The sequence below is a fragment of the Leuciscus leuciscus genome, assembly GCF_965113295.1.
Source record: "Leuciscus leuciscus genome assembly, chromosome: 6".
Classification (NCBI taxonomy): Eukaryota; Metazoa; Chordata; class Actinopteri; order Cypriniformes; family Leuciscidae; genus Leuciscus; species Leuciscus leuciscus.
This window is the reverse complement of record NC_138730.1, coordinates 35,902,157-35,927,897: the sequence shown is the minus strand read 5'-3', so window position 1 is coordinate 35,927,897 and position 25,741 is coordinate 35,902,157. Positions and strand designations below refer to the sequence as shown.

Below are 25,741 nucleotides of genomic sequence, written 5' to 3'. Positions count from 1 at the left end.
TGAAAGAAACCTCAGGGAGCAAATACAGACCTTTGTGCGTTTGACAAAGAAAGTTTATTTCCTCATTTGAGCAGGTAAAAAAAAAAAAAAAAACACCTTCAGAAAGATGTGTAAAAAAAAATCTGGAAACTGTGAGCCTTGAATAAGTACACCAGTAAGGGCGCCTTAAAATCACACACAGGGGGGAAGTTGAGTGCTATTATATTGGCAGCAATTTTTGCATGGTATGTTCAATAGGAAATGTGTTTTTGTTTCTGCCCCAGAGAGTCCTGGTCTCTGTGTGGAGAAGTACATAATGTTAAATTTGATCCAGTACCATAGATGTGGTTCTTGATGTTAATAAGATTTTGAAAACTGCTTCCGAGGGTAAACCTAAAGGTTATGGAAAGGAAAAGCTTCCCTGTCGAAAAAATATAGGCCTATGCATATGTGCTCACTGATGGCATAAATTACCAGAGTAGCATACTTTTGAATTATAGTTGTAGTATGTAGTTGCTTTAGTTGCTTTACCCACAGCAACAGTGTAAAAGTGGCCTAATTCCGCGGGAAAACTGCAGACTTGGTAACACTGACATAACCTAATATTAACAGGCCATCTGAAGTTTCCAAGGTCAGTTTCATTACAAACGATAAATAAGACGTATAAGATAACTATTTATGAATGGAAAAAAAGAGTGTGAGTCCGTGATTTGACACGGTAAACCCAGCGAACAAAAATATGGGCCTATACAATTTTTTTTTTTTTTTTTTTTTTACTTTGAACGAACAAGATGAGTTATACGAACGTTAAGTGCGTTTTACCATTCTCCAAACATTATGGGAATGTTTGGGAATTATGGGAAGGCGAACATCCAACTAAAACGTTTCAGTCAGAATCGTTCCATGAATGATGTATAACGTTTTGAGAACATTATTAAAGACCAGATTACTTTGAACGGAAATTATATTAATGTTACTGGAATAATGTTTGTTCATAACATAGTTTGTTCACCAATGTTCTGAGGACGTTATATGTTAGTGCCAGTTTAATATGCAGCATTGCCATGGATGATGGCGAACATTAGGAAAAATATCTGACTGCCTGATGGCTCTTGAATAATCAGAATCGAATATTCATGAGAGGTACATAATAATGGCTAAAATACAATAGATCTTAAATCAAACAATCAAATAATTCCATGAAGAAATGCCATTCAGACTTTGATTTCAGTTTCTGGTTTCTTCTAAAACTGGTTTGCAGCTAGCCATATGAGATGATTCAGGGCTTACATCAGAATTTCTTACCAAATAAATGTACATTCAGGCCAGTCCACGAGTCTGGTCTGGCTCTCTTTTTCTGCTGAGAATAGAGCTCCATTTTCTTTTCTTGTTTGCCAGTCCTGTCCATCTGAGGTAAGCAATACTCTCACAATCTGATGAAACACTCCCTCATCCAAGTCCATTAATATTAGGCCTAAACATTCAACAACTTTGCAGGCATAAAAAATTGCAGCATAACTATGACCGTACACTCATTTTCTCTCCCACCCTTACAAATCTTAAAAATGGTTCTTATATTTTGCTGTCACTGTAAGTGTCAAAGCAAGGAATTAGTAACTCCCACATGCATCCGTTAAAGTTGCACACATCATTAATTTAGTCAAGGCTGTTGGGTAACTCTAAACCCAGGAGATAACTGGGACGGTTGAAGCAGAAAATCACCATCCAAACATGTATTTTTGGATCTTTTGGATCGGTTTTTAAACAGTCTGTATTATTATTGCAGCGCTTATACAGAATAAGATGATAACCATTGGTTGCATTTGTCATATCATACCCAAAAAATGTGTATTTGTGTGATTGTATAACACACACAAAAATGTATTATATCTTAAGGTCAGAGATTCCATGTCGGATTAGGATTAAAATTACGTTCAGAGGAAAAATAATAGTCATGGTTGTCATCAGTTAGACTTAGTCCAATGTGATATTATATTGATATTTCCTAGTGATATTTTCTCAGTCAATTCATTTTGTGTGAATTTTAGTGGTGAATATTATCAAGTACTACAAGTATGCGAACTTGAGTGTAATGTTTAGTTTAATTTTTTAGCAATTACCTTGAGGTTGATGTTACCTAAATCCTCAATCCTGAGGTCTAAAATACGACAATAACAACAACATTCCAGTGTGCTTAGGTAGATGGGCACACTGATGCCAGGGGTCAGAGGTCGTCTAGTAAGCAAGGCCATTTCTAGTCTCAGGCCGTAATCAAAAGCAGCCCTGTGTCCTGTGTGTATTAAAGAAAGATATAGAGTTATACCTTTCAGTTTGACGGTGCACAAAGTGAAAACAGTTGCAGGAAGGCACCGCAGTAAAACCTGCTTTCTTTCATAAGACAATTCATCACAGAAGAGATAGTTGTGGCAAACCAATATTCTCATCAATATTACATCTTGCAGCTAGGGTTTCCAATTTCAGCTGAACAAAATAAGAATTTGAGTTTCTTTTTAGGAGAGTGAAATAAACTCTCCATTTCTTTATACCACGTATGCCATTTGAGATTTAAAGTAATACCTCACCCAAAAATGAAAATTCTGTCATCATTTACTCTCTGGTCCCTTTCTCGTTATTCTTTTTCAGACTGAATATCAAACTTTCGCACCCTCATGTTTGCTCCAAACTGGTATGACTTTATTTCTTCAGGAACACAGAACACAATATTTTTTAAAAAACGTCTCAGTGTTTTTTGGTCCATAAAATGAAAAGTCAATGGAGTCCAAAGTTGACCTCAACATTATTCAAAATATTTTGTGTTCTGCAGAAGAAAGAAATGCATAGAGATTTGGAAAATGAGGGTGAGTAAATGATGAGGGTGAACTATCCCTTTAAGGAAACCACTGGGGTCTGATGACGACCATATCAAAATGCTATACAGTGCACAGAATGTATATGCCAGCTGCTATGTAAAAACTGTTTGACTGAATTAAGTGATAAAGATGCATGCAGTCACTTTTTGGATTACTAGCATATGATTTTGTTGCAGTTGTTTAAAAAATTGACTAATTTTAGTGTCACACACCATTACACCCATATCAGTTTAGCAACCCTAAATTATAACACCACAGAACTGTGAATGTGCATAAATAAGATGAACAAACACAATTCAACGAAAGTGCTTTGTATTTTAGACATTTTAATTAACATAGAAACAAATCTAGTGAAAAATAAATGTAAACTGATTTGAACAGGATAAAAATGTCAAAATGTTTCTAATTTTGTTTAAATATTTTTATTTATTTATTTAGTACTGCCCTTCGGAAGCAACATAACATACTTGCATGTTTCTCGGAAGACAAATTAAGTACAATTTACCTTGATCTTCAAATTCTAAAAGTTTTCACCCTCTGGCCTTAATGCATCGTGTTTCCTTTTGGAGCATCATTGTCCTAAGTGTGAAAAAAAAAAAAAAAAGGATCTCAAAATCATACAGCCATGCACTGCTGCTGGAAAGGGTTCAAATATGCAAAAGATGCTGGAAAACTGAAGAATTTGCAGGACCTAAAGGATTTTTCTGAAGAGCATTGGCCAGTTTAACCACTCAGGACAAACAAGGGACTCAGAAACAACCATCATAAGACAAAAAAACAGTCGTGGATCATCCAGGTAATGTCACTCTTAAGAATCAAGGGTGTGTAAACTTTTGAGCAGGGTAATTTTTTTTATAAATTCAGCTATTTTTTTTAAAAACGTATTTTATGTAAAACATCTTATTCAGGACAGTACTAAATAAAAAATAACATGCATTTTGTATGATCCCTCTATTTTGTTAAAATAGTTTACATTTTGCAGATTCTGCAAGGTATATGTAAACTTTTGAGCATAACAAGCCAACAGATAAAAGTTAGCTAGATATCATAAGGTCTGGTCCATATTGCAGCTTGTCACGGTTAAGAATCACCATGCCATTCACAGTTCTTTTTGCTTCTACGTGCTGATTAGGGGTGGAATTATTTAAGATTACTATTTAAGATTAATACCACATTAGCTTGACAATGACATGGCAGTCTCATACAAAACTCGGAATAACTGCATTATTCAGGACAGTTGGCAACTCTAGTATGCACTATGGTTGGTTACCCTGCATTCACCCAAAGCATACATGAAGCATACTGTGCATTACTCTATGACAATGTAGTGCTCGAGTGAAAAGGTTATGCATGATGGAGCCCACCATGTGACAAGTGAAGTTGTTGTAACAGCAGAATAGAACCAGAGGGCAGGACACACTTTACAATTTATCTTAGTGAAACGACAAATGATCAGCCACAACACAGCATTTCCATAGCTTCATTATGCAGTGAGTCCCCAGGCGTAATAATCATGATATCAAATGACAGGCTTTCTTCAGGCCGCCGCTGAAGTTGTAAATAAAAATATGTTAATTTGGCTTGCGGTATTTAAGCGACCAAGTTGCAAACATCATTTGCTTGAGTTAATTTGTACAAGATCGGGGCATTTTGAGAAGAGAGATATAAGCCAGGGGAATTACTAATGTTTGTGAATTAGCTAAGTAATGTATACCCATAAGCATTAGTTTCATCAGTTTATGAGAATGATGTTTTGCATAGATGTCAGTGAGTTTACTTAGGTTTTCATTCACCTGTCATTGTGTTTGATATGGAAGAGGTAAATATGATTGAGGTAAAGTAGTTTTAATGGAGTAAACTGTTTGTATGATACCAATATTTATAGAATTGAATTGATATAATTCAATAATACATTTAGTTCTTTTTGCTTGCTTCTCCGAGCACATTCACTGAGATTTTGTACATGCAATTCCCCACACAACAACAAAATAATAATAAAATATATTAATTTGAGAGGCATGCTACTCTAATAAGGCAAAATCAAAAGCCAATGGCAAAACACGACTACAGCTCACACAACTCTATACAACACAGCTCTCAATACTGCCCACTAGCTGTGGTGGAGGAGTCCAGGCTGAGTACTAGCAAAACCGTTTCTCTGTGTTGATTTTATGTTTCACTGTGTTTTCAAGTTGGAGTGTGGGCTCTCATTCAAAATACAAACTTTTCTTTTGCAAATTAATTAGGATTTCTATCTTATCAGAGGTGGGCATACATATTTTATGGCAAATTGATATTTGGCAAGTCTATTATTAGTTTATTTTTATATCATCACAGACTTTAATCTATTAGGCTACATACTTTCATTTTTCCAGCAAGGATTATAATAACGCAGTTGAGCGACTACTTTTACTACTAATAGTTGAAAACACTGCGTTATAATTTAAAGCATTTTAAACGTAACATGTATTTGAAATTGTAATGTATCCTCATGTATGTTTTTCATTTTATTGCATTTTTGTATGTCATAAGTAGACATGCACTTTTTATTTATTATTTATTTTTATATAAAACTAGAAAGATTTTATATTTTTGTTGCGTTTTTATAGTTATGTTGTTTTTATTTAATAATTATACTTTTTTTATATTAACATGCTTTTTATTAATTCAAAGTCTCATCAAGTGTATCCATTTTTTATTAAATTCGTAAGGGGGATGTTGTTTGTAGTCAGTTTGAGGCAGATTCATGCTTCTGTTAGGAACATCATATTTTATTTTATCTTTTTTTTTTTTTTTTTCTACTGTCGATTATTTTCCCCGGTTAATTTTTATTATTATTATTATTTTATTATTATTTTATTTTTTTCACTGCCTGCTTGGCTTCTTGTGAGGAAACGCTGCTGTCTTTACAGAAATATCAAAATGCAATAAGAATAGCGGGCGTTCGCTAGAAACGAAATATTGTGCCCATTTGTGTTTGAGAGAGTGTGGAGCGCGCGCGTGTGTTGGGAAAGTGGGTGTCGCTGTGCACGCTGCTGGAGGAGCTTCACAGCGATGTGTCGAGGACTTTAAACACACTGTGTCATACAGTGGTGGAAGGAGGGAGATCGCGCCTTACTGGATCGTATACTGCAACACTTCTGATGCAATGAGTCCGACCGTTCCCATTCTGATCCAATGTGTCTGACGATTCACTTTCCGCGCGCGATGCTCTGACTGCCGTGTGTTTATATGGAGACACCCTAAATAACAGGCAACCGTGAAATGGTAACACATGAACCTCCTCACTGGAAGGAACATGGTTGAGAGGAGCAGTAAATTTCTGTTCATCGTTGTCGGCTCGGTTCTGTTCATGCTGATTTTGTATCAGTACGTGGCTCCGGGGATGATGAACTTCGGCTCTCCGCACGGGTACATGCTGGAAGACGATGCGGATCTCTTCCCGACTCCTGATCCACATTACGTGAAGAAATACTATTTCCCCATCAGGGATCTGGAGCGGAGCTTGGATTTTGAAATCAAAGGGGATGATGTGATCGTGTTCCTCCACATCCAGAAGACCGGCGGCACCACGTTCGGGAGACACCTGGTGCAGAATGTCAGGCTGGAGGTTCCGTGCGACTGTAGACCGGGACAGAAGAAGTGTACCTGTTACCGACCCAACAGGAAAGAGACCTGGCTCTTCTCTCGGTTCTCTACCGGTTGGAGTTGTGGCTTACATGCGGACTGGACCGAACTGACCAACTGCGTTCCGGGGGTTTTGAACAAAAAGGAGAGCCGGATGAAAAACCAAAGGTGATGCGTGTAGAATTGTTTTTGAGGGGGGAAATATTGTCCGTGTCTCAACCCAGTGAGCAGTCTATCGATACATTTTGGGGCGGCTGCAGTCACAAAATACTGTCTCAATGGGGTTTGAGGCACAGCGTGTAGAAAAACTTTAGTGAGTCAAGAATACCACTTGTCCTCATCTGCAATGTGCCAATGCGCAATGCATAACTAAACAATATCCACAAATGGGTATACCCATATTTCACTTTTTATATGGGCTTTTCACACTGAACTTTGGTCGAAACCCCAGGTGAGGCCAGTTTTAAGCCTGTGTAAAGAAACGTTTCATATTTGTAAAGAGGGTTAGATCTGCATTGAGTTGTTAAACTCTGGACTACTTGCGATGCTAGAACTTAAGTTGTTTGGCAACAGACAACCAAATATTCACGAACTGACGTACGTCGCGTGGACTTTAATGCGATGTTGAGTTTAAGCGTGAAACGGTTAAAATATCACAGAAAGTATCACAGAAGACGTAAGACAAGCACAGTGGGTCTAGGTGACATTTCCACGGACGGGCAAGTGGTTTTTAAAACAGGTCGCGTGCTGTTTCCACTCCATCAAACCAGTGTTGTTGACATCATAACCGAATAAGAAAGCTAACCCAAAGTTTATAAATGTACAGTAAGATATCGGAAACCTGACTACTCGGGGTAAAGCATGAACAGCATGAAACACGATAACCTAGCTAGGATTAAGTTTACCTGGGGTTAACAATGACCAGGGTTAAGTTTCAAGTGTGCAAAGCCCACAATGTTATGAGTTTAGTTGCAATTTCTGTTGTTTTATGAAACTGGATGACAACCTTTCAAAAAAAATGAACATGGTAACCATAGTATTTTACTATATGTAAAAAATCAGTAGAGTAACTGTTACTACTGAAAATGATGAAACACATTAGAAATCTGTCTGTGATTTCATTGTTAGTTCTGTCTTGGCTTTTACTTACCACAGCTTTATTGTATAGTTACAGGGATTTTAGTAATTATAACATTTTGTCGAAATGTTTACAGTGTTAAAGTTTTGTGAAGTGAACATGGGTCCTATCCTATTATTTCAGGTGGAAAACAGGACTTGCTGTGTCAAATGTTTGTGTCAGTTTCAATTTCTGCATGTTTGTGTTTTCTCCAATGATGGAGGTGGAAAATTACTGTGTTGTAAAACAGCCCCTTGTAAACACTGTGTACGTACTGGCTGCCAGGATAGTGGTTACAGAACTCCCCACATCATTCAGGACACTCCATAGCAGTCATGTCAGGAATAACTGGCCATTGGTAGTCAGTGTCAACTTGTTGTATTCTGGATAAGAAATGCCAATTTGACTTCATTATCTTTCTCCACTTATATGATGGTGACACAAAACCATTTAGATTCCGTTTCAGTCTGTTTAAAAGGAGTTAGTTACTGTTTGTGGAGTGTATTATGTTGACTTTTGCAACGATGTGAAATCCATCTCAGAGCCATGCACGTAGACTGTTTTAGTTTTTAATAGGATTTTTGTGGATTAAATTATCTAAGCCCTGCAAAGTCAAATACATCAGATCAGATTTAGCAAGTAAATCACCAGCCCGACTCCTCTACCTAAAAGAACACAGTCTAGATCCAACATACCCTCGAGTGTAAAACATCCCTCGTATCACAGCGATGCCATTACTCTTGTTGCTTTTGGCGACCTTAGGAATGCAGCACTGATATGGATGCACATTCCTCTCCTTGATTAATCTCTCCTGTGATAAAGGCAGACAGACCACACCAGTGCTGTTCTTCTCTAATTTATCACGCATGTGTACATGTTCGTTCTGTCTGTGAAATTAGCACAGGGTCAGTGGTAAAAGAGGTGAGAAGTTTTGTCATTTCTCATTTTTAATATCTGCATTATTCTGATAATTAGATGGGAAATACTGTGCATAGATAATTCGGATTTGATATGCTGCTTTGTTGCACAGATCTAATTACTCTTTTTTTTACATTAGTTACAGTGATTTCAAAGGACCAATGCAGGGTGCATTGAAGGATTGAACCTTTGCACATTTTTTTTGTGTGCAAAGTTTTTTTTTTTTTTTTTTTTTTTTGTATTGGTAAAAATGCTCAGAATTTGATTTTGGGTGCTTAAGAAAAATGAAAAGTAATACTAAAATAAGACAATTGAATCGTGATGGTGTTCACATTGAAGGCTGAGAAAAGGGGGGCTGGTTATGACCCATGAAATCTCTTGTGGAGATTTTGAACGGCTGAGGTTTGCTGGGCTGTTTGTCTTAGGGCTTCGTGATGTGTTTTTAGACTAGTTTTTCAAAAAGAAAATGTCAATGACAACTATGCTATATAGTATGCAACTAATGTATGCTCACATATACAAATAAAAACAAACAAATCTTTAAAAGTTTTTTTTTTTTTTTAGTTACCAGATTTCATAATTGCTCGATGCAGATGGTTGTAATGATCACAGTTGTCAATTCAACCTGTTGCAGTGGTTGAACATTTCACAGACATGTGCATTAAAGGTGCAGTAAGCAATTTCTGAGAAACGCTGTTGAAAGTGGATTGGGCTAAGCACAACAAACACACTTGTAGCCAATCAGCAAGTCGGGGGCGTATACGGGGGTGTATACACTCATGAAGGTGGGGAGAGAGAGAGTTAGCAAGAGTGAGATTTGAAGAAAGACTGTAGAAAGAGAGATAGCTGAGCGACATTACAAAAGAGAAAAGGTCAGAGGAATATCAGAGGAAAAATGAAGGGTTATAATTAGGCATACATAAGTAACATTGGTTTTGTTTCACAGAACCAAGATATGCTGTTGTTAGCTATAGTAACAGGATATTTTTGAGTGTCATGGTTTGTCTGGAGCTGCTGTGGGGCTGGCGAGACATCCCCTCGTGCATTTTGGGTGTGGAGCAATGAAAGGAGGGGTGTGTTTGTTTGGATTGATTTCAAATAAATATTCCAAAATCGCTGACTACACCTTTAAAGTAATTTTATGCTTTGTCGGTTGTTATAGTTAAAAGATCAGCAATAATGTGGAACTTCTTATTTTACATTTTTAATATTTCTGGTTATTTTCAGAAATCTGTCAATTCGTTAATAAAGAAAGGTTCATAAGTCATTTGTTTGTGAATCACACTTTTTTGATTGGTTGCATTTGCTATCCTTTTAATTGCAGCCTGGCTCCCTAAATATAGATGTTGAGGTGTTGACATTTAAAGTTTATTTGTCACATTTGTGAAATCCTTTTTATTCAAAAATATTCTGAGATGTGTACTTCACCCTTACGCTCTTCAGTCTTAACTGCTTATTCTTGAGATTATGAGCCACAGCACAGGGTTAAACACCTGTTGTCAGTCCCAGTGAGTTACAGTTCACGGAAGCCAGCGCCATTCCCACCAACAGGCTGGAAGCCATCTGACAGCTGTGCCAATCTGCATGCTTGTTAGACAAGTTTAACGGGCTTGTTTACATTTAAATCTCTCTCGGCTCCTGAGACTTTGGGAGCGTCGCTCGCTCTCCTCTTCGTGACCATTAACATAGCGAAGGATGAGCTTTTAATTACACGTAGGTCTTATTCGGATTGTTGGTATTTCCAGTCACATTTTCCAAATCGCATTCAAGTCGTGCTGCTCCCCCGGGGGACATGAGAGCGATGGGGGCATTTTAATTGCTTAATGAGATGTGTATCACCACATTCTCATTGAAGCACCGGTTGCAGTTGGGAAGCCATCTGGCGAGTGGCGTGTGTTGCTCTCAGGCATGAAGCACAGGGGTTTCAGACTGACCAGTGAACGGAGACCAGAGGAGAGTGGCTCCTAGTGTGAGAATGTTTCCCACAGCGATAGGCGTATGCAATCAGCCACCAGCGGTTGTGTTTTTTTCCTCCTCGGTGGACTACCAGGCATTGCCCCTGCTGCTCTAGACAGAATGTAATCTGTTTAATGAAAGGTCTGCGTCTGCTCTTTGACCAATAGGCTTGGTAAGAACAGTAGAAAGGGGTCTGACAGACGCCCCTTAGTACGTTTAACAGTTCACCTCAAAAAGAAAATCTGTCATCATCTACTTCCCCTCATGTTGCTCAACTAATTCTGGCAGGTAATGATAAGCTGATATTTATGTCATGGCTGATCATTGATTTTAAAATTCTGTAATATTTTGTCTAAAGGAATAAAAAATAAAACACTCAGACACAATCACACAATCACAAACACTCACAATCAGTTAAAAATGCTACAAGTTAATTTAGGCATCATTACTTGAATTAAAATGATTTAAAATAAGTACCAATAAATTGGCCAATATATAGTGCATTCTTATTTTTTAGCAAAACATCCAGGTTGCTCTCTTCCATATAGCGATGGTGACCAATGGTTGCCAGGCTTCAAAAATGTGAGTCTTTTGCTGCTTTTATACTAGCCATACAATAGCTGCGAGAAACTGACTGAGATGTAGCTATTCATAACAGAATTCTCATTTACGGGTGAATTGTCTCTTTATGTAATCTATTTGCCGTGATTTCCCATTTCTAGCCCTCATAGATGAAGATAGAGTCCCAGTTGGGGGGCAGCCTGGTTAGGATATCTGGCGCAGTGATCAAGCAGACACAATTAACTTCAAATGACAAGGTGCCGATGGGGTACCAAACCACATTGTCACGTTCCTTATACTAGACATTTATTGTGATTATTTTGGGGAAAAATGAAATTGCACGTTTTATTGGCATGCAGTTGTGAGCTGCAAAGAGTAATTTGAAAATTATCATATTAGGCCTATATGAGCTTGCCTTCAGATCATGGAGAGAGAAAGATCTGTATCCTCTGTAATTATTAAAACAGACAAAATAGAAAGAAACAAATGAATCTGAAAGTAAACCAAAATGATTTGGAGTCCAGATGTCTGAGACCACATTTTAGATTTTTTTTTAATTTATTTTAGAATTTTGAACAATTTAAAAGCTATGGCGTTACATTAATTCATAATTTACTCATTTATTTACTTGTGTATTTATATATATATATATATATATATATATATATACACACACACACACACACACACACACACACACACACACACGTCTTTTAACTTTTCCTAATTTTTCAGTTCAGCGTTTCATTTAATTTATCATGTTGACAGTAATGTAACAAATGTATTAATTATATATATATATATATATATTTTTTTTATATTTAAGCATTAGTGATCTTAGACTTATGGACCCTGTTCTGAGTATCTATAAATATGAATTCTCCTAGGAATGTGCCCATGTGTGTTTGTGTGCATGAGTATAATTGATGAGAGAGGATTCTGGGACGTGTGCACCTACTGTCACTTTTTTCCCCCATGTCCTGTCTATTTAAAGATATTGCAGCAGATTTTGAGTCCAAGTCCAATAAACTTGCACATAAAAATCATGCGGTACTGCTGTCAGTCTTTTCTTTTAATTTCATATATATACACACTCATTTCTCTCTCTCTCTCTCTCTCTCTCTCTCTCTCTCTCTCTCTCTCTCTCTCTCTCTCTCTCTCTCTCTCTCTCTCTCTCTCTCCATATCTCTTCCTGTTCCTTCAGCGATGTCAGTGTCTAATCAAACTGGCAAGATAATTTTCCACACTGTGGCTTTATGGATATGGGCCGCACAGTTTACCCCAAGCGTGACTAGAACATTAGAGAGAATGTCTTTTAATGGAAGATTTGCTGTAATTTATAAAATGGCTGGCACTTCTAATGGACAACTGCCTTCTGTATTATGAATAACAATAGTTACTTTAATATATCAATATTTAATTTTTTAAACCTCAAGCCTTCAGACCTGCTCGCTGTAGATTATAGCGCATGATGTCACTATATGTGGGCGGGACATCATCACACTCACTGTCTGTGTACATGTACAGGTAATAATGCTATAGGCGAAGAACATGTGTTGCTATGTTAAAATGTATTCAAAATCTGTCTATAATTGGATTGATGGCCCAGTCTGATTGAAAAGTCTTCATGTAAACATTTTGGTCGATCCGACTGAGCTTGATCTGAATTAAATTCACATTCAATTGAAATGGTTGGTGTAGACCTGAAATAATCTGATCAATAGGGAAAAAAATGACCATGTAAACTATTTTCTTAATTGGATTCAAAAATGCCTTTCACACACGTGCTGTGCCGTGATGTTTATACTAGATACGTTTTATTTCATACAAACATGCAGAAGTTTATTTTCGTCTCATGTCTTACTGACTGGTCAGTGGATGAGACTAAATATATACTAATTATTTGCTTAAAAATCTCTTCTGAGATAAATGTCAGCTTTCTTTTTAGTTATGCTATCAATGGAAAAACACCAATTATACTCGTGGTGGCTTTCTCTGGCTCTGAATGTGGCAAATGGCACTATGGATGTGTTGCAGTTTTCTTTGTAATATGTTAATCTGATTGCAACATTTAGGGTTCATATGAACAGAACGAATTGGATTCATTCCTAATGACAAAAATGTAAACATACCATGTGAAGTTCAGTCGGCTCCATATTTCCTCAAGGTAGAGTTTGGAAGTTGGTTACTTTGGCACAGTAGATGATCGAGTGAAACAAATGTGTGAAGCCCAAAGCACCATCGGCGTAAAGAAATTATCATTAGCAAGTATAGTGCTTGATATTTGATTATGTTCTTTACTACAGTCAGTTTTTGAAGATTGTGTCCTCCACATTTGGCCGTGGGGAATAAAGAGCCACACTGTGACTCTTATAGGTTTGTTGCTTTGCTTAAGAGTGTGTGCATGTTGGTGTAGGTTTGCCACTCCACAAATTATTGTCTGATGTGGTTAGCAATTGTGTGATCTTTGTGGTTTGGAGGTCAGTAGCTCGGAGCTTATAAAATCCTCCAGCTCTCCGCGTGAACCCGGATTCTGGCTCTGGGAGCGTGAGCCAGATGGCTTGGCGGTCTCCAGATCTGCTTGGAGCAGAAAGCAGAGGTTCTGACGGGCCAGTTTATCCTGGGCCGGTAAGAAAAAGAGCTTGGAGCCAGGCCTGATAGCAGTAGCCTGACCTCGATGTGTTAATCCCATCAGATCAGTGTGGATTAAATACAGGCTGCTCAAAGCCCGTTATGTGGTAATGTGGAATCTGTCCCACCCACTGCGAAATCACCCCGTGCTTTCGGACGAATTGCTCTAAGAACATTTGATTTCTATGTTTGCCTCCTATCTGCATTTTCACTTCAAATTGTGATATAATTCATCTTTAAACTTGTATTCGCAATCAGATATTCTGGGTCTAAGGATGGAACACTAATCATCCGACTACTGACTAGATGCTTAGCAAAGTTGCTATGCCTTTGCGTTGCTTTGCTTTGTCTAGCCATTTTGCACAACTCATGTAAATGGCCACTAAGAAACATGTCCAAGTTGCTTCTGGTCAACTTGAATCCAGCCTAATTATACTGGGATTCCATAAGATCAATTATTTGACTAGTCAGTCAGTCAACCTTCTGACTGAATACATGTAACTTTGCACATCCCTTGTAAGGGCATCCTAGCCAAAAATACCTTTTCACTTCATTTTTATTATATGATGAAAGCCAGTTTTCATATCACTGGCTCTGATACTGAAAAGCTTCTTGTTTACCTCGTTCTTTGCTGATTATCTCGGCCCATTTCTGCTTGTTGTCTGTGGAGGTTTGGTAATTGCTCGACAGCGTTCAATAGTGTTTCTGTTAGATAAGCTGTTTTTTTTCTTACTTTTTCAATGAACGTCTTGCGCTAAGAGGTGCTATCACTCACATTTCAGAGAGAGTGTTTTTTTTTTTGTCATCTGACATCTCAACTGTGTGAAGACAAAGTGCTAACAGAGATTATAAGTGTGTGTGAAGTTCTGTGAACTGATCTAGGGCAGTTCAAGGGAAGGTCGTGACGGGCTGACGGTGTTTTAGGATCAGCATGCTAAATTAGCCAAGGACGCTGAGTTCTAGCAAACAAAGTGCTTACCCGGAGAAGCTTCCTCTATCTTTGTGTGCTTTATGATCGTTAGCTTACAAGTGTAAAGATGATACTGGCCTTAAGTCCTCTGCTGTTGTTCACATTAACATCTTTGTGTTTTACACTCTAGTATTTATATATATGTATATATTTTTATTTGATATATCTTTTTTAAACTGCTGACTGCTTGACCATGACACAATTGGTCACTCTTTATCATTCTATATATTCATATCTGATTTTTTCTATTGTTTTACTGAACAGCCAGGTCAGTTTCTCAACTTGCTTGCATATTAATATGAATGAGACAAAGGAAGTTCCCGGGCTGCTGTCTGATAATATAGATCCTGTGGCCCGTGAAGAGAAACGTGCCCTTGAGCTGGACCTAATGTCTGCACTGCATGATTGAGCGCTTCAGTGCCTCCTCTATCTCTAATGGCTTTTTAATAAACAAAGACTTGACCACCCTTCAGCCTGCCCTTTGTGTTTAGCATAAATGAATACATGAAGATGAACACAACTCCGCTGCTAATGCTAGAGTGAACATGGTTGCTCTGGTCTTTTTTTTTCTTCTTTTCTCGCTCCTGCTATCGCTTTATATGTGTGCAGTTTTCTTTATCTTACATCCTTGTTTACGAAACACTTGCTCAAAAATATTCTCTCTGGCCATCTCTGCTTTTCACTCATTACTTTTTTTTTTTAATCCTGTGTGATTTGGAATATTGTTCTAATTTTCTTCACTTTCCAGTTTTGGCCAGTGTGGCTCCTGCCGAAACGTTGCTGGCGATATGATGGACATTGGCTTTGAAGTCTTGTTGTGCGCCGCGTTGCCAGGTAAAGCCCTCGGCGATAGCACCAAATTGATTTCTGCATGCTGTGGACAAATTGCCACGCAATGACTAATTAGCAAACATTTTTATAATTCATAATTAGGGCCTCCACTCTCCCTGTGTGAGTTGGTTCGCTGCCGAGCGTTAATTTGCAAAGCCACGAATTCCGCCTTGAAATCCCTCAACCAATAGCTAAAGCAGGTTTTCAGCAGGTCTTCACTAATTTCTTAAAGACTTCCTTCTTCAGACCGTCTGATGTTAGGAGACTGTTTTAGTGTTCATTTCAAAACTCTTGACAATCCCAGGCTGCCTCAGAAGCCTGTTCATGAAGTGTCAAGACAGGGTGTGAAAAACCGCAATGGGCGAAAGTTTTACGGGCGAAAACCGTTTATATGAACTAGGCGTAATGAAACATTTTAATACTCATACTTGATTCTAAATGGTCAACTACAATTTCATAGCAGCACTGTATAACTGACTGGAAAACCTGTTTCATCACATATGCATGTGTTCTCTGTAGTCTTTATAAGTACGATAATTAAGATTTATACTTAGATTTATATTTTATGTCCATTTATGTGTTTATTTGATAAGCAGCCATGTAATGAGTGTGATTATGAATTATAAACCGCTTTGGAGTGATACAAAATATCCTGATCACCCTGTCTGGGTTTATTAATGACCGGATGACTGTTCGTTATCTCTTCCGTAATAAATGTATATATATATTTTAAAGCAGGGCTGGAGCAGAACATCAAACTTTCCGACTGTCATAACTCACAATTACTTTCACCTAATTTCACTTATACAAGTTAATTATCCACAGTACTATTGTATGTAATATCATATAATACTAGACTGTAAATGACTAAGTGCAAAACAACTGAACAGAAGTTTCTTAACACTAGAAGTGCCAGAATTCCATAACTACTAGAACTGCCGCGAGCGGTCATTTTGACCGCTAGATTCCAAACTCTATATCTTTAATGATACATACCCAATTGAGAGATTAATGCATTTATTGTATTAGGATATATTTTAAAAACAAAACAACACCAAACTTTACATTTAAACAAGTTTAATTATACATTTATAAATAATATCTGTAGATGTCCTGAACAAAATAACGGAGTAGCCTATGTTTTCATGTTTCCACTGTTCGATCGCGCCCGCCGACACACACACACACACACACACACACACACACACACACACACACACACACACACACACACACACACACACACACACACACACACACACACACACACACACACACACACACACACACACACACACACACACACACCATATTACAACATTGCAGTCTTGACATTGCAGCCTGTTCATTATAGCCATAATAAAATAGTCAACCTAACATATACAAATTCCACTGCTCTGTTTATATAGTCAGTATAGCCTCGTACAATTCGTACCATTTTGCACGTGTGAAGAGGATGATTTTTTCCGTCGATATTGGAACGTGAGTGAAGTACAAAGCCTATAATAAAGTAGTTTAGTTTAAAATAGTTTACCATCCAAATACATCGCAAATGTTGAAACATTTTGATTCTAATTAGAGAATTACGTGAGCCTAACGCCGCTTACTTTCACTTTCGCTTATAAAGTATTTCATTTTGGCTTGTTTATAGTTATGTTTTCATTCTTGTTCTGTTCTGAATATCATTGCATTTAAATTATTTGTTGTTGAATATGTTTTGTGTATTTTTACCACATTTTATTGTTGTGTATATTGGTATAGCCTATAATAATACCGCGAAATTCAGTGCGGTCAATATGACCGTCTATGGCCGAAATAGGTAAATATGTTCATTTGTTTTTTTGCCTTATGTGCAATTTATATGAAAAACATTTTAAATGAAAATACAGACAATTTTAGGAAAAGTCAGGTACCGGCAGGATTTTATTTATTTTTTCAACAAAGTTATTGCAGATATAAAATTCAAAACGGTCAAAATGACCGCCATGGCACTTCTAGTGTTAATAATGACTTGAGGCTCATGAGTTTTTTTTTTCTCGTCTTTGCTATTTTATTCAATAAAAGCACAGGTTAATGTTTTTTTTCGTACAGTGCCTCCCACCTAACAAGCAGTCTTTTAATGAGCGTTTGTATAACTGCACAACATTCAAATAACAAGCTCCTTCTTATAAACCAATGTTTTTAAAGACTTTTGTGCATCTTAGTGTCTTTGATCTTTTCACTTATGTTTTATAAATTGTGATCCACTTCCTGTAAATGTAGCACATTTTATGGGGATTCATTCCCCCCCCCCCCCCCCCTTTTTTAAAGGAACAAATGGTACCTGCAAAAAAGGGTAAAGCTTGTAGTCTTTTCTGAAATGTTTGAAACTCAAGATTTTGGGTAAAATATTGTGCATGCAAGGTGCATGCCTTTGTAAACTTTGGAAAATGGATTGATCCATTTTTAAAGATATCTCCCAGTGATCTACTGATGCTCTTTGATAATGCTTAAGAGAGGTCAAGTGCATCTATCATTTATGCATCTTGGCGGTGTATCGGATGAGTATCCATTGAAAGTGCCAAATATGTAGGAGTTGTGGAAAGTTGTTTGATGGTGCAGTGGTGCAGACCATTTGACATCAGATTTTGTTTATAGTGTGCAATGATGAGAATGAAATGTGCAAAAAGAGTCTAAAGCCGGGTGCACACTGTGCAATTTTGGACACGATTTGGCCGTCTGAGACAAATTTTGCTAAACCTAAAAGATTACTCTGATCCTAATCTCAAATCTGAAGTCTTTGATCGTTAGTTTGACATGTTCACCGACAGCCGATTAATGACCATTGCGATCAAATTTGACGAAATTCTGGCAGTGAAGATTTGACTCTCAGTCCTGTAGTGTGACTTTACCATTACCTAGCCATTACCAAATGACTCTAGCCATTACCAAAATTAACGATAGAGATTTCTTTGTAGCCACCATTTCAATCCCGTGTGTAATGCAGCTCAGTGTCACCGAACGTGTCATTGATTGATGATGTAAAACTCCAGACTCCCAGTTTTCTTGCATGCATCCGTTTTTAACGCGTCTTGACTGCCATGCATTCTGACATTTTATGACAACTGAGATCTTACAGTGTGACATGGCTTACAGCGATGATCATGTTCGTACAGTCTGACAAGCAACAATCGTAAAGGACTATAATAAATCGCACAGTGTGCACCAGGCTTTAAGCGTTTTTCGGATGGTATTCCTTTTTTAAACTATGTTTGAGTTATTTGAGACCATTAAGGTCAGATGTCTGTTATTGAACTAACTGATTTGGATGGGATTGGGGGATCTTTGTAGAAATTACTAAGCGGCAGCATCTATTGTCAAGATATGGGTGTTATAGTACATGATGTGCTTTGGATGCGATGTTATGGGTAAATAATGGAATTACAATATTATCTATATAATTAAGAGAAGGCATTAATTAAGGATGCTTCTACAATGGCCATTTTGAGCAGTTCATGATCAGACTCTCCTAATTGATTACATTTTTAGATGGGATGCCATGCGTGCTGTTGTTTTACCCAGAAAATTGGCGATAAGGAAGGTGCACACCACAGCATTTGCTTTACTTATGCCATTCGACAAGGGTCAAATTAAATGAGAACAGTTAGCCGGAAAAACAATAGACAGTTTGCTTCATAATTTTAACATGACATGCTAAATCCCAACAGGATCAAAATCCCCATGCGTGTCTCGTATGAGTAGGGCTTAAGACTCCCTTTCCCCGTGTCCTGTACCGCCCCACTCTAGAGAGCACTAAACTGGGGAGGAAAGTTTATTTGTGGGGGCCGTATTATGGCACATGATGTTCTTGTATTATGTGTTTTTCTGCTGATACGGCCATGCTGTCGACAACTCCAGTGAGCTGGCAGCTCAGTGCGGCGTTATCTACTAAAGTGAGAGGGAGAGAGAGGGAGTACAGGCTTGATTTATTGCCTCTGCAGAGGAGAGAGCGAGAGAGGAGGGGTGAAGAGTGAGAAAGAGAAGCGAGATTCTTCCTTTGAGTCACTGGAGTTGAGTGAGACAGGTTGGAGTTTGAGCCGAGTGAAAGAGGAATCCAAATGAATTTTTTTTTCTTTTTCTCCCGCATCTACAGGAGACTTTTCCCAAACTTCTCCGCTTCTCCACATCCTCCGCTTCTTCTGTGTCCCTCTCCTGGGAACCTGTTATAGACCTCATCTGACCGCTGCTCAACAAAAGCCTCTCTGGAATTACCCAGCATGCTTCATGGTCTGCAGAGAGTTCTGCCTTGATGCTTTTCTGGTGGGGGAGGGAGAGAACCCCCCCGCTGTGTTATTAAGCCCTGTCTGAGTCCAAACTCAGCCTTGAGAATTCCAAGATGGCTTGTGTGCAGCTTTTCCCACTTTATTCCCGTATGTTTGTTTGCACTGAGAAATTGCATAACGCCTCATAAATTTGTACAATCGGTTACACATTAGCAATGTCTGACTGGGATAGTCTAAGCAAATACTCTTCAGTAAATCATTCATCGAGTATAATAGTTGATTCCAGCATCATTCTTACAGAAACATACCGTGGTGTTTATTTCAGTCTATCATGATGATAACACCATGGTTTGTTTTAAAACATTTTTGTTTCTATTTCAATAAAACTAAGTTTTCTCTTTACAATAGAAAATAATTTCAACCCATATATCAGTTAAAACAGTAAAAAAAAATTGCATATAATTGCACTTTCTCTGTCCAAAACTTTATTATTTGAACTGTAATATTCTATTCTATTCTATTCTATTCTATTCTATTCTATTCTATTCTATTCTATTCTATTCTATTCTATTCTATTCTATTCTATTCTATTCTATTCTATTCTATTCTATTCTATTTTTACAAACCTTGGGACAAGTCAAATTATTAGAGACTTGACTATAGAAGTACTATAGTATTATCCACCAGATTCCATCAATTATCTCTTTCCCTGCCAGTTGTTTTTAAAAAATCTGCCAGCCAGCTCCAGCATTTTTCCCCCCGCAAAACTTTCATGGCAGAGTATTTTATTGAATGAATATCTGAACATACAATATATCAAAAGAAAGAACAGAGTCTCTGCTTTAAAAATAAATAAATATCTAGCTTAATGCTTATTTATATGATGTTGAATGTTTGATGATCGCGAAACATGAAAACATGGATTGCTGGGAAATTCTAGCGAGGAAGCTTTGTGTCATAAAAGAAAAGAAAAAATTCTGTCATTGGCAGGTGAAGAGTTGAACATCAATGTAACTGCCACAGTTCTTTTTGACTCATTCACACAAAAGTCATTCACTCGGACTCCATTGTTTATTTTCATTTTAAACAGATTTGTTCACAAGAAGTGTCTGTTTCCTGAACATTAGAGATGCCATACTCCCACTTGAGTGAGTCTACAGATCTGTATTGACACAAAGCGGCTTTATGTTTCAGAATGTTTATTTAATGAACTATTCATATGAAGTGCATCAATCTTTTCCCACTCACATCTGTGCCCAGTTGGGCCGTCAGTCGTCCCGTGTCAGTGGCCCTATAGGAGGCAGCCCACAAAACCCCTTTTCTCTGTCTGTCTCTCTGAGAGCAGCAGGAGGGAGATGGGATCTCTGCTAATGTGAGGCCTCTTAAAAACAAGCTCCCAGGTCTCTTGTGTTTTCCAAAGAAAGATTTACATTCTTTTGCATGGAAAAGTGGGGTCATTGTTGGTTAAAACGACCTCACCCTGCGTCTACAACAAGCTGAGATTGGAATTCTGATGAACTTGTATAAATCGTGCAACTTTAGCTTTGTATTTTTTATTGCTGTATCATTTGCACACCCTGTTGTATGCACAATTTCTTTTTCAGTGAGGGGGACATTTGCTTCTGAATGAGTTTATGAAGTAGCAAGGATTGTCTTTAATGTTTTGGTGATTTTAGGAATAGTTCACTTGAAATTAAAATTGTCATCTTGCTCATCCTCATGCCATTTGCAGCTTATAAGACTTTTTCTCCTGTGAAAAGCAAAAGGAGATGTTTTTCAGAATGTGTGGGCTGCTCTTTTCCATACAACAAAAGTTGATGTTAATTAATAGTCAAATTAATAGTCAAATTTATATTGTTTTTCTTTCTTTCTTTCTTTTTCTTTCTTTCTTTCTTTCTTTCTTTCTTTCTTTCTTTCTTTCTTTATTTATTTATTTATTTATTTATTTATTTATTTATTTATTTATTTATTTATTTATTTATTTATTTATTTATTTATTTATTTATTTATTTATTTATTTATTTATTTATTTATTTATTTATTTATTTCTTTCTTTCTTTCTTTCTTTCTTTCTTTCTTTCTTTTTTTCTTTCTTTCTTTCTTTCTTTCTTTCTTTCTTTCTTTCTTTCTTTCTTTCTTTCTTTCTTTCTTTCTTTCTTTCTTTCTTTCTTTCTTTATTTATTGTTATTGATTTATAGGATGTATATTGATGATTTCTTCTTTATCAATACATTTAAATTTAATTTAAAAGATGTAATTAAAAATTCCCCTCCAAATTGGGCCTTGTTGGAGTTATCATAGTATTAATTCATAATTTGGATTAGCTTTTTTTCTTTTCTTTTTTTTCTTCAGTTTTCAGTTTTCATTTAAACTTTAGATTGCAAATTTAGGTTTTAGTCATTTTGTGTGCTTTTATAATTTGTATTAGTTTTAGCTTTAATTAATTTTTATTTCAGTTATACTGCAGTAATTTTAGTCCTTCAGCTTCAACTTCTTTCAGTTAGTTGCCAAGGCATCATTTCTAATTTTCGTTTAGGTTTAATTTTTTTCCATCTAATATTTATATTTATTTAATTTAATTTTCAGCTTCATTTCAATTACCAAAAACAAATTTAATAGTTTTAATTTTAGTTAATAACAGCACTGGTTATAGTGCACATGCTCCAGACAAGTTTCTCATGCAGAAGACACTTGTTTAAATCTAGGTTTTGACATTTCCTAGTCCCATTCCTTCTCTTTTTTCCCAGTAATTGCCTGTCTCTGTCAATACAAGTGGTGAAAACCCCAAAAAGTGGGGTCCTATGTGGGGAAAGCCCTTGTGATTCACTCTGTTGGGTTTAAAGTGACTCCAGTGATAGACTCACTGCTCCACAGCCTTTATTTGAGGGCTGACATTTCAGCAGATGTTGATACTCTCCATATCAGTGCTTAAACATGATGGATGACTCACAAGAGCTTTGTTGACTTGTTAGTAGATCACACGGCAGCTTCTGGTAAAACGACTGAAGATCACAGTCATGGAGTCATTGGCCAGGCGTGTCGGGATGAATTCACTTTGAAAGATGAGGTCGGAGCATTGACTATACGTTTAACTGTCACGTTCTAGAACGTATTTAACACTTTTTGTTGTGTGTGTTCTGAGTTTTTTTTTTTTAAATCCTTCCTAAAACGCTGTTTGAAAGTGTTCTTTCTTTACTTTTCTTTACACTGTAATGTTGGGCTAGATTTAGTGTGCTGTGATTGTCTCTTGAGGGCGTATTTAACACTCATTTTTACATTGAAGTGTTCTGCAGTTTGGCAAACATCTCAAGTCAAGAATTAAGCAGGTTTTTGCATATGAGAAAGGATTTCTACCATCAGAGTTGAACACTTGAGTAGTGTTGAACTGCTTTCTAATATGGGCTTTCACTAGTGTATCTCTAGAGTTATTATCCATGTTGGATGCAGCATAAGAAATAAGTTAATTTTTACATATCAAATGTGCCAAATTTCCCCCCTGAAGTCCACTTATAATGTTTTATTATTAAAACCTATAATAGCAGCCTATTTTTCATAAATGTCCCATAAGAATTGTGACTTACTGGCCTGAAAAGTCATGGAATTTTAAAGTCAAGAAACCTCATTTCAATTCTTTTTGTTGTTATCCTCAGCTATACAGTATCTATTTTGTACGTTAGAAATTGGTCTTTGTAGAGTACAAACTCTTTTGGTCATGATTGTTGGATAAGGATTTTAAAAAATATATTTGTGTTTTTTCTTGCAAAGAGAAATATCCAAAATGATGAAATATTGTAGAGCTGAGCATTGCAAGAAAAACCTAAAACTATTATTATAAAATTCCTTGGTTTTAAAAGATTTTATGAATTTCCATCATTTACGATTTTCATGAAGCTTACAAGTGAGAGCAAACAGGAATGATCCTCTTGGGTTTAAACTTGCAGGTTTATTTGCTGATTTACTTAAACAATTTGCACCAGTTAATGTGATTTTCTTGTGCACAGGAAGTGAAACCTGTGCCATCACCTTTTGTACAGAGGAGAGAGAGTGAATTAATGAGTAAAAGAGAGAGAAAGTGACTCTGACTATTAGAAACTGAGTAAGACGGAGGGATGAAGTGAATAATGCAAGGAGAGGTGAGGGTGATGTGGGGGTGGGGTGGGGTGGGGGGGGGGGGGGGGTATTCCGTCATAATCCAGCTGGTGCCGTGACATGAATCAGGTGACCTTTGGCTGTCAGCATCTCAGTCCATTACAGAAGATGATTTGCCATCAACGAGAGAAGAGAAATGCGGGAGGTTGCAGAGGAAGCAGAAAAAAAAACGTATATCCACTGACAGAAAGCCATAATGTAAGGGAGGGAGATGGAAGGAGGAGGAAATGAAGAGTGAGTGTACGAAAGAGTGAAGGAGTGCAAGTACTTGGCAAGAGTACAATGAGATTTTTTTGCTTTCTGTTTGTATGGTGATGTATTGAAAGGATTTGTCTGCCTGCCATGAGTGGGAGCGTCCCCTGTGGTTTCCAGTTGTCTGGATAATTTTTTTTTTTTTTACACACTTCACAAATCCCTCCTGATGTCCACGTCACTGAGACCGTTAGGATTTCACCTGAATCTTGTATTCTTTGTAAGATTTGTGCAATCAGACTGAAATTTGTGTTTTTGTTATAGGCACTGTAGCTGGAATCAAACAGACCGTGTGAAACCACCCTCTTTGCTTGACAAGCGTGCTAATTGAATTGTGGGAAAATGCTAATCGTGGACATGTAGGGGAATGTTGGATTCTTTCTCTGCTGACTTTGCATCGGATTCTTGCAAACATAAGTGCTGTTGACGGTTGTTTAGATGCGATTTATCTTTGCTGGTTTTATGTAATTCGTGATCTAACCAGTCAAGACATACACAAGAGATCATCAGATTTGTCACAGTATGCAGTGCTAGTTGTGTGGTAAAGTGGTAAATTTGCCCATCCATCCATCCATCCATCCATCCATCCATCCATCCATCCATCCATCCATCCATCCATCCATCCATCCATCCATCCATCCATCCATCCATCCATCCATCCATCCATCCATCCATCCATCCATCCATCCATCCATCCATCCATCCATCCATCCATCCATCCATCCATCCATCCATCCATCCATCCATCCATCCATCCATCCATCCATCCATCCATCCATCCATCCATCCATCCATCCATCCATCCATCCATCCATCCATCCATCCATCCATCCATCCATCCATCCATCCATCCATCCATCCATCCATCCATCCATCCATCCATCCATCCATCCATCCATCCATCCATCCATCCATCCATCCATCCATCCATCCATCCATCCATCCATCCATCCATCCATCCATCCATCCATCCATCCATCCATCCATCCATCCATCCATCCATCCATCCATCCATCCATCCATCCATCCATCCATCCATCCATCCATCCATCCATCCATCCATCCATCCATCCATCCATCCATCCATCCATCCATCCATCCATCCATCCATCCATCCATCCATCCATCCATCCATCCATCCATCCATCCATCCATCCATCCATCCATCCATCCATCCATCCATCCATCCATCCATCCATCCATCCATCCATCCATCCATCCATCCATCCATCCATCCATCCATCCATCCATCCATCCATCCATCCATCCATCCATCCAATTATTACAATTTAAAATATCATTAGATGTATGCTTCATCATGCCTGGCCTGGTTACGACAAAGTGTCAGTCTTACATGACGTGATTGTGACTTTGAACAAGCGGTGTGAAGTTCTCGACCTTGGCTAAGGTGGTCCTGACTCTTAATAGCTGAGTTCTACTCTACAAGCAGATGCTAGTGAAGAGAGAGAAAGAGAGGAAAAGGTGTCTGACAGAAGACGACGACTATGGCGAAGTGTTTCTCAGCGATACGCCGTGTCCGCCCTCACAGTCACTTAGGATTTTGACAGAGCAACTCGAGCTTTTCAAGCTCCAAGACTCTAAAGTGCACTTAACAGCT

General features: G+C 37.6%; 2 protein-coding genes across 2 annotated transcripts in view; one reads left to right on the top strand and one right to left on the bottom strand.

Moving 5' to 3' along the window:
* LOC309501506 (uncharacterized protein) overlaps positions 1-25,741 on the bottom strand; it is a 496,325-nt gene that overhangs the window by 88,301 nt on the left and 382,283 nt on the right. The gene's annotated exons all lie outside the window — the stretch shown is intronic.
* Positions 5,865-25,741, top strand: part of hs6st1a (heparan sulfate 6-O-sulfotransferase 1a) — a 125,261-nt gene continuing 105,384 nt past the window's right edge. The window contains exon 1 of the mRNA XM_082173626.1: positions 5,865-6,644. Coding sequence (XP_082029752.1) covers positions 6,124-6,644 — 521 coding nt within the window. The 5' untranslated portion in view covers positions 5,865-6,123. The remainder of the gene's footprint in view (positions 6,645-25,741) is intronic.